Source organism: Chiloscyllium punctatum, chromosome 15 (assembly GCF_047496795.1).
Source record: "Chiloscyllium punctatum isolate Juve2018m chromosome 15, sChiPun1.3, whole genome shotgun sequence".
Taxonomy (NCBI): domain Eukaryota; kingdom Metazoa; phylum Chordata; class Chondrichthyes; order Orectolobiformes; family Hemiscylliidae; genus Chiloscyllium; species Chiloscyllium punctatum.
The window spans coordinates 10,194,106-10,204,514 of record NC_092753.1 but is presented as its reverse complement, the minus strand read 5'-3'; the positions used below and the strand labels follow the sequence as shown (position 1 = coordinate 10,204,514).

Here is a 10,409-nt window from a genome sequence, read left to right as displayed (position 1 = left end):
GAGGGTCGAAGTGGACTTAGGGATTCTATGATTCTGAAGGAACTGTGTTCTGAAGTGGCATTATGTGGCACTGGTGGAAATGCTGCAGGACATGAAGTTGGATGTGGTTTGTGGTGGGTGGAAAGTGAGGGCATGTAGTACTCTAGGAGAGGGGATGAAAGTAGAAGTGCTGAAACTTGGACTGACAGTTAAGCACTCCATGGTGGAGGGGAATCCTTGTTTGAGGAAATGGAGGACCTTGTCAGAAGCACTGATCTAGCAGATGGAATTGCCAGACCATACTCAATGGCAAAACTGCGAAAAGGGACTCCATTCCATTCTTATCCATATTCAAAGTTTTATGGTGAGTTAAACCGATTGATGTCTTTGTGAGGGATCCATTCTTGGCTGTCCTTAATCATAGTAGAATTAAATGAAAATGATTGTATACTTTAGAACATTGATTTTGTGAAAGATGTACAGAAAACGGAGTGCAGACATGGTCTATACCTTATAAATATGAGCTAACATCATTGTTTTTGATAAAATCCATTTCCTACTTGTTATCAGTAACCAGTAACTTGTTTGTGTTAGCAGCCAGTTAGTTTATGAATAGGTGTTTTCTTCTCTAGATATGTAAGTATAATAGATTATGTGTATTCCACTGTATACACAACCAAAGGTTTATTTCAGGTCACGTCAAATGTACATCATAGTTAAAGCCATTTGCAGAGCATGGAAGTTGAGCAGTAGGTAGCATGGGATTGTCGGGATGTTACCAAACTAATAATTTAAAAACCATGAACTAATGATTTAGCAACACGAGTTCACACCCCATCACGGCAGCTAGGGGAGTTAAATTCAGGTGATTAAATAACGTAAATCAACCTGGAATGAAAAGCTGGCCCATAATGATAACCATGAGACTGTTAGACTGTTGCAGAATTGAATCTAGTTTACTGTTGTCCTTCGGAACAGCAAATCTGGCGTCCTTACCTAGTGTGGCCCTGCATGTTTTTCAAGACTCACTGCCACTTGGTTGATTCTATACTACCCTCTGAAATAGATTAAGCAATTGAGTTGCAAAACACTTGTGAAAAATGGCAAAAAAACTAGATGGATCATCAAGACTTTCACCAGTGCATCACATAACTGAGGCACCTCCTGCCCATTTAACCCTACGATATCCTTGTCACTGATGTTTTTGGGCTTGTACTAAAGAGGGAGAGCTGTCTGCAGATTGCAAACCGACTACTTAATCTTGAGGAATGCTTTGTAGCAGCAAGGGTACGGAAGATGTTCCCTCTGGAGGACGTCAGTGTTTACCATCAAGAATGGTTTGGTAGCGATGCATTTAACTGAAGAAATGTAGAAAATAGGAGTAGGCCATTCAGCCCTTCAAGCTTATGTCGTGGAGAAAATGTAGAGAATCACCATGAGACGCAGAGACTTCTTCAAGAAGTAGGTCTTTTATTTGCAAATGAAAAACCATGACACTGAGAAAGCAGATTCTCGAATGCCCCTCAGCTCAGGGTCTGTGGTTTTTATATCATGTTTCTGTTAGCTTATCGGCATGTCCAACTGTATTAATCAAAGTACCTCACTCTAGCTATACAATAAACCAGTGATGTCAGTTCCCATTATCTCTTTAGTTGTACATTCTACTTAATGTTATTCTAATGTCACAGTTATATATTTAGTGCTAACTTTTGCAACAATGGTCTTTCATTCCAGACCCGACTTAATATTTCCTAAAGGCATGATTAGGCATTTATTATCACCTCTGCTACAGTGATCTTCCATTCCAGACTAACCTGTCATGATATTTAGCTATTCCATCTATTACAATAGTCTCCTGACTCAACTTGTCATGTCCCAAATATTTATGATCCCAATCTTGTCATAATGACACTTATCAGGGAAATTAGCTGTACTAACTGTTATCTCATCTCGCCATGTGACCTTTCAGCCTTTACCCTACTCTGCTAATTGGTGTAAGAGCGTTCCACTATGGTTATCCCATCCTGCCTTCCACAAACCACAGATTGCCAGTGGGCTTCATGCTTTAACCCTTCCCATGCTTTCATGCTCTTTATTTTCCATACCTGCTCCACCATTATATTCCATGCACTATGGAAACAGGCCCTTTGGCCCAACAAGTCCACACCGACCCATTTTCCCTCTGACTATTGCACCTAACACTATGGGCAATTTAGCATGGCCAATTCACCTAACCTGCACATCTTTGGACTGTGGGAGGAAACCCATGCAGACACGGGGCGAATGTGCAAACATTACACAGACAGCTGCCTGAGGCTGGAATCGAACCCGGGTCCCTGGTGCTGAGAGGCAATAGTGCTAACCACTGAGCCACTATGCTGCCCATTCAATATGGTCATAGCTGAGCATCCAACTCATTACCCCATTTCCACTTTCTCCCAACATCCTTTGTCCTTTTAGCCCTAAGAACTATATTTTAACTCCTTTGTGATGACATTTCAGCCTCAACAGTTTTTTTATGTGGCAGAGAATTTCACAGGCTCACTGGGTGAAGAAATTTCTCCTTACCTCAATCCTATATGACCTCACACCTCAAAGTGTGATTTCTGATTCGAGACTCCCTGTCATCAGGTACACACTGCCTGCTTTTCTTCTGTCTAGTCCTGTTACAATTTTAGACATGTTGATGAGATCCCTCCCCTCATTTTTCTAAACTCCAGTGAATATAGTCCCATGAAGGACACAGCTGCCAGACTACACATCTGGAGAGTGAAATATCATGAAGTAAAATTCTATTCCAGCTTGTTATCCCCTACCTCCCATTCTCAAAAGCATCTATCTATGATACAGGAGAAAGTGAGAATTGCAGATGTTGGAGAGTCAGACAAAAAGTACGGTACTGGAAAAGCAGCCATGCCATCTACCTTCTACCTCCCTTCCCCACTCCATCCCCAACCACTATTTATCTCTCAGCCCTCTTTCCCCTCCACATTCCTGATGAAGGGCTAATGCCCGAAACATCGACTCTCCTGCTCCTCGGATGCTGCCTGACTGGCTGTGCTTTTCCAGCATCACACCATTTGACTCTATCTGTGAAATGTCAGGTCTTGTGCAGAGTGTGAACATTACCTTGTGTTGTGTGGCACTACTACAGCATTAAATGGGGTGGATTCAGAACAGACGTAACTCAAAACTAGGCATCCGTGAAGCAGTGCCAACCGGCAACAGCATTGCATGTTGCTACAAAAGGGAGCACACCAATGTCGAGCAGTTGGTTAGATGGCAGTGCAACAAACGCTGGATCTAAGTCATCGCATAACCACCAAACCTCTTCTACCCCCACCTCATCTACCCTCATGGATGGTTGTAGAGAGTTAAACAACAAAATTGGAAAAAAAGACTTCATGCCCCCCCCCCCCCCCCCAAATCCTGAGCAGTGACAGCGCCCAGTGAGTTTTAAAAAAACATATGGGTGAAGAGCTTCCAACAATCTTCAGCCAGAAATACTGAATGGATGATCCAGCTTGAAGTTGTGGTGATGTACAATCACCTCATCGGTGCTCAGTTTTGATCCCCTGTAGTCCCTAAAAGTAGAGGGGCCAGGCTTTAGCCAATTCACTGTTGTCCATATAATATCGACAAACAGTTCAGACACTGGGTTTTGGCCTTGAGAATATCCCAGCAATAGCACTGCAAACTTGTGCTTCTGAAACTAATTAGCCTAGCAGTTCCAATAGAATCACCCTGGTATTGACCTGACAATGTGGAACCAAATCCAATCCTGCCCGTTTTTGTTCCACAGGAAAAGGAAGAGGCCATTCTGCCTGTTGAGCCTGCCCGGCCCTTTAAAAGGGTCGTGGCTGATTGAACGCTTCAATGCCTTTTATTCACACCATTTCCAGAACCTTGTACGCTATTGGTAATCAGAGTTCAATCAATCCTCACCTTAAGCAAACTTAAAGACTTAACTTCTCGGCAGTAGAGGATTCCACAGGTTCACGGCCCTCTGATTATCAGCAAAGTGATGGAAGCAGACATTGACAGCGGCACTTACTCAGCCCCTGGCCCCTGATCTGATTACAGCCCTGGTCCAAACATGGGCCAACATTTAACAGCATGTGGCAACCAGAATGCCTAGTAAAATCAAGGTCACCAGTAATTGAAGGGGAGCCCTCTGCTGGTTGGAGTTATACCTGGAACAAAGAAAGGTGGATCTGTTTATTGGACGTTAGTTGTTCTCAGCTCCAGGATATTGCTGTAAGAGTTCATTCTAAGTCCAGTCACTCTGAAATGCTTCATGAATAACCTTCCCTCCATCATTATGTCAGATCTGCTGATGAATACCCCCAGATTATGAAAAAGTCTGTGCCCAAATACAGTTTTGCTTTTCCCAGGATTCCTCGAGCAGCAACATCCCAGTTTGAGTTAATAAGTGGCAAGTAGTGTGCATGTTACTAAAGTATAGGGTCTTGATCATCTCTCACAAGGGAGAATCTAACCATTTCCCCTAGACAGCAATGGCATTGTCACTGTAGAATTCCCATTATCGACATCACTGGGTGAGGGGAGGAACCAGATATATAAGTATTAGTGAGTTTTAAGAAGATTTGTAGCTCTGGAGGTTTGAGGTTCTGGATGTAGGTTTGCGATATAAATATTGTGGTTATGACAGCAGATTAGAGAAAATCTGCAGTGGGTAACTCACCTCCTGACTCTCCAAAGCCTGTTCCCCATCTACATGACACAAGTTAGGTGTGTGATGTGATTTACCCCACTTACCTGGATGGGTGTAACTCTAACAACATTCAAGAAGCTTGACACCATCCAGGACAAAGCCGACCCCACTACAATCTTAAACAATCACTCCCTCCACCACCAGTGTGCATCATTTACAAGACTCACTGCAGAATCTGGCCGAGATCCCTTTAACAACCCCTCCCAAACGGGTGATGTTTTAGGGAAACACCGCTGTCTGCAAGCTCCCCTCAACTATATCACTGTATCATCACTGTCACAGGGTCAAAATGTGGGAAACTCTTCCCTTACACACTGCAGATCTAGCTACATCATATGGACTGCAGCTGTTCATCATGGTAGTTCACCACCACCTTCTCAACTGAAATCAGTATTGATTGTGTCATACCATCTTCTTCCCTGAATATCACCAGAGTCTATCAGAAACCGACCTACAATAATTCATCTATTCACAATTTCAACAATATCGATGAAATGGAAGCACCAGTTTCCTGACAGGTTTGAAGGTGGCTGTTTTCATTCTTCAAATGTTGGGTAAATCACTTACCCCTTCACACATTGCGACTTCTGCCAGAGCTAAAAACCAACCTCATTTTATGTTGAAGGCACACTCGGGAAAAAGAGCTGTTCACAGTCTATTCTTACTCCCGCAAAGTGTAATTGTGTGTCCCCTGGTCTTCCCCAGTCTTTCGATTTGGAATAACTTTAGCAATAAATAAAGTGGCTCCATATCTTTAATCGTATTTAAGTAGCTGAAGTTCTTGAAGTTCAATATCATTCTTATAGCTCGAGCACCCTCTGCTGTGAATGTGAAGGTTGTGAGTCCAAGTCCAACTATCTGACTAGGCTGACCCTCCAGTGCAGGACTGAGGGAATGCTACACTTGCAGAGGTGCCATCATTTGAATGAGATATTAAACTGACACTCTGACCGCCCTTTTAGTAAACGGTCATGATGGCACTGTTTCAGAGAGAAGTTTTCCTCAGAGTACTGACCAATCAATCTACATCATAAAGATGTCATTATTGCATTGCTGTCTGTGTGAGCTTGCTGTGTATATAGGCTGCCACATCTCTTGCAATAGCGACTGCCCTCGGAAAAACTTGTGAGTTGGGATAGCCCTAGATTGTGAAAGGTGCTATGTAAATGCAAGCCTTCCTTTCTTATTCCTGGGGACGCAGAGCTGGACATTGCACTCCCAAAGTGGTCAAACAAATCATCGGTATAAAGACCGAATGGTGTCTATTGAATGGTTTCATAGGTATAATTCAAACGCAATCCGTTTGCTTTGACTACAACTCTCCTGCATTGCTCATGAGCTGGCAATCTGTGCAAAATAAAATTGGGCTCTTTTCTCAATCGCTCAATTCACTTGCCTGTCCATGGTGAGGATAGACTGTACTGGATTCACCAATATACATGATGTTGTAGTTATATGGGCTAAATGCATGTACATTGTCTTGTAGAAAAACATACACCTATAGTCCCACCCCTAATAAGCTAGAAACACTTGGGTTGTCTCCTCCCTGGCAGAGGCTGGGGGGAGACTCGGTAGAAGGCTATAAAATGATGAGCTGCGTCAGTAGGATTGACAGTCAGAATCTATCTTTCCCAGAGTTGAAATGTCTCATACTCGGAGGCATGTGTTCAAGGTGAAATGGAGGGAACTTCAAAGGGGGCAAGTGTTTTACACAGGTGTGGTAGGTGTCTGGAACGCACTGCCTGGGTGGTGATGGAGACAGATACCATAGGGGGTTTTTAAGGGGTTTTAGAGAGCACAGGAATATGCAAGAAATGGAGGGGTATGTGCCAAAAGCAGGCAGAAGGGGTTAGTTTAATTTAACGTCATGTAAAACGAAGGCCCTGTTCCTGTGCTGTACAGTTCCATGTTCTTCTATTCACGATTTTAGTATTACCTACAAATTTGCTGACCAGAATAAATGCTAAGTTACATCTCATTCAACTCCAACTGTAGGCTACTATTTCGTTCACGTTCAGAGACCTATTGACAGTCAGAGAGCAACCAACAAACTCAGAAATCTCACTGGTTCTACTCAAGTGTAAATAGACAATGGCATGATTCTCATTGATGGCATGATTCTCATTGATGGCATTCAAGTAGATGACTTAGTGAGCATCTATCTGAGGTCGTTAGTTCTGATGCAGCAGTACGTACTGAGACCACCAGAATCAACATTGACAAATTCATAGTCTCTGCTGACACAATGCATGAACCTTGTAACAGGAACTTGGTGGATGGTATCAGTTTTTCTTTCAGAAGGGAAAGCTGTTCAAATTAACACTTTTGCCAAAGGATGTTGTGAATTTTCTGCCTCATGGCCTTGAGATATTCCCTTTCTATGATGTTGTTTGATCCTAATTTGTGGAAGTATTCGAGGTCCCTCAGCTGTGTTGAAGACAAAAAGAGAGAGAGAGAGAAACATGGTAAGGAATGTTTGAACCTCACCGTTGTTTAGATTATAGCATTGGGTGCACCAACATGGTGGGGGAAGCATTAATCCACTGAGGGGAGCATTAATCGAGGGGAACACAGCTCACAAAATCCACAAAGCTAATCCGGAGCCCAGCTGAGGAAGGATCCCACACGGGATTGCTGGATTCATTCTTCAGACAGACAGCCAAGACTGTAACTTGTACAGTCACAGGTTTAAGAAGCAGCAGCGACGCCATTATTGTTCACCATTCAAATACCACTAAAAGTGATAAGACATAGGAATGGAAGCAAGGCCATTCGGCCCATTGAGTCCACTCCGCCATTTAATCATGACTGATGGGCGTTTCAATCCCACTTTCCCCGTAGTCCTTAATTCTTTGCGAGATCAAGAATTTATCAATCTCTGCCTTGAAGACACCCAATGTCCCGGCCTCCACTGAGTTCCATGCCAATGAATTCCACAGGCCCACCACTCTCTGGCTGAAGAAATGTCTCCTCACTTCCGTTCTAAATTGACCCCCTCTAATTCTAAGGCTGTGCCCACAGGTCCTAGTCTCCCCACCTGATGGAAACAAATTCCCAGGGTCCACCCTTTCTAAGCCATGCATTACCTTGTAAGTTTCTATTAGATCTCCCCTCAACTTTCTAAACTCTAATGAATACAATCCCAGGATCTTCAGTCAATCATCATATGTTAGGCCTACCATTCCAGGGATCATCCATGTGAATCTCTGCCGCTCATGCTCCAGTGCCAGTATATCCTTCCTGAGGTGTGGGGCCCAAAATTGGACACAGTATTCTAAATGGGGCCTAACATATGATGGGTGGCACAGTGGTTAGCACTGCTGCCTCACAGCGCCAGAGACCCGGGTTCAGTTCCCGCCTCAGGCAATTGTCTGTGTGGAGTTTGCACATTCTCCCCGTGTCAGTGTGGGTTTCCTCCCCACAGTCCAAAAATGTGCAGGTTAGGTGAATTGGCCATGCTAAATTGCCCGTAGTGTTAGGTGAAGGGGTAAATGTAGGGGAATGGGTGGGTTGCTCTTCAGAGGGTCAGTGTGGACTTGTTGGGCCAAAGGGCCTGTTTCCACACTTTAAGTAATCTATCTAAGTCTAATCTAACTAGAGCTTTAAAAAGTCTCAGAAGTACATCACTGCTTTTATATTCCAACCTGATCTCCATGTTTTTAAAATATGTACTAATCCCCTATAGATGACGTGACTAAAAATATTTCAAATCACAACAGTTGGGGTTATTTCAGACATCTTTTTTAAACCCGTAGCTGTGAGTTTGGGTTCAAGGTTGTCAGACTTGACCTTCTTCACCATATCATTTAAGTATCTTTATACTAAGATTAAACATTGCAATACCTGGTACAGACAGATTTGTGAATGTCTGACTTGCAGACACTTGGATTTAATGAATGCGATCCCATATCGGGATGTAATTTTAAAGATGCAACATGCACTTCCTGTACTCAGAACGAGCCACATTGTCCTGCATTGTGATTTGTATACAAATTGCCTTGCAAATGGACTCCAGCGGGAACTTGTTCACAACCTGGGGACTGCCTGTATTCAGGCGCCAATCTGATTGTCAAAAGACTATTCCGTGGTCTCGACTGGCTCTTGCTAGTCTGGCCACTACACACGCTTCTATGTAAGAGTTTCTAACTTCCTCCTCATGTGTCCTCTCCTGTGTGTCTCTGCACTATTTATGCCCCCGAGAGGAGCAGCTCTGCGACATCATCGCAAGGTTGCTCCAGGGTCCGCCAGTTCTTACACAAAGAGAGGGCTCCAGCACAAAGACTGCCTAGCTACAGCTCTGAAACACCATCCATCAGTGCCCCTGTCTTCTGTTGCTGAAACCTTCAGCTACCCTTTGGTTACCTCCAACATTCTCTCTTAAGTTGTTTCTCCGCCCCGTGATCAGTGTTGGAACACAGATCACAGCCTCAGAGGCCGTGTGTTCAGAAGGAAACGTAGAGGGAACATTGATCACCTCTGGATCTGAATAAATGAGGATTCCTGTCATTCCAGAGACTTCCAACCATCCAACATCTTGCTGTTGCTCTCCTGACTCACATCAAATCCCATTCATCCATCAGCTGTGTGCTTGTTGACCTACATTGGCTCCCATTCTGGAAAACGGCCCCCTGTTTTCTGTAACCTCCCCTCTGCCTACATCCCTGAGGTAACTGCGTTGCTCCACATCTGCTTTCTCACTCATCCCCGATTTTAATCACTCCTCCTTAAGGCAGCTGCCTTGCCTTAAACTCTAGAATTCCCTCCTCCGACCTTCACTTCCCGTATTTAAGAAATTCCTTCAATCCGACCTCCTTGGTCAAACCTCTGGTCATCTGGTATGATATCTCAGTGGGTCAGACTGAGGCTGCTAACTCTGCTGTGTGGTACTCCTTGGACCATACCCAAATGGGAAAGATGCTGGGGAAGGCAGGCTGGTCATGTTTCTGTGTTGACGTTGATAGGGACGGCACAGTGGCTCAATGGTTAGCACTGCTGCCTCACAGCGCCAGGGACCTGGGTTTGATTCCACCCTCGGGCGACTGTCTGTGTGGAGTTTGCACGTTCTCCTTGTGTCTGCATGGGTGTGCTCCAGTTTCCTCCCACAATCCAAACATGTACAGGTTAGGTGGATTGGCCATGCTAGAGTGTCCAGGGATATGCAGTCTACGTGGGTTAAACATGGGAAATGCAGGGATGGGGTGGGTCAGGGTGAGATGCTCTTTGGACAGTCGTTGGAGACCCGATGGGTCGAATGGCCTCTTTTTCTACAGTAGGGATTCTCTGATTCTGTTTACTCTTTTAAGCATCTCTTGCTAAGCCGGGCTCTGTTTGTGACAAACTCTGACTTGTCTCAGCAGAAGTTCTCTGCACCCATAGCTCACCAGTTATAGTCTTTTGCTGAAAACAGCACTTTTCTCACTTAAAGCCTATATCTCACAGCATCAACAGTGTCTACATTTGCAAGGCAAACATTCCCAACACAAATCCGATTATATTTCTAAGGCAAAATGCAGTTAAGTCTGAAAAGAAAGCTACAGGAAACACTGGAAATACTCAGCAGGTCTGTCAGTACCTGTGGAGACACAAATGGAATTAACATTTCAGGTCAAAGGTCTAAGATCAGATTTCTGATTTACTGGGGGAACAGTTAAAAATCACCCCACACCGGGTTACAGTTCAACAGGTTTATGTGGAA

At 44.1% G+C, this 10,409-nt stretch overlaps 1 protein-coding gene across 4 annotated transcripts in view; it reads right to left on the bottom strand.

Annotated features, from left to right (window-relative positions):
- Window positions 1-3,406: 3,406 nt before the first annotated feature.
- Window positions 3,407-10,409, bottom strand: part of LOC140486039 (uncharacterized) — a 115,281-nt gene continuing 108,278 nt past the window's right edge. For all 4 annotated transcript variants that reach the window (XM_072584621.1, XM_072584620.1, XM_072584619.1 and 1 more), the window contains exon 14: window positions 3,407-7,141. In XM_072584621.1, coding sequence (XP_072440722.1) covers window positions 7,031-7,141 — 111 coding nt within the window. In that variant the 3' untranslated portion in view covers window positions 3,407-7,030. The remainder of the gene's footprint in view (window positions 7,142-10,409) is intronic.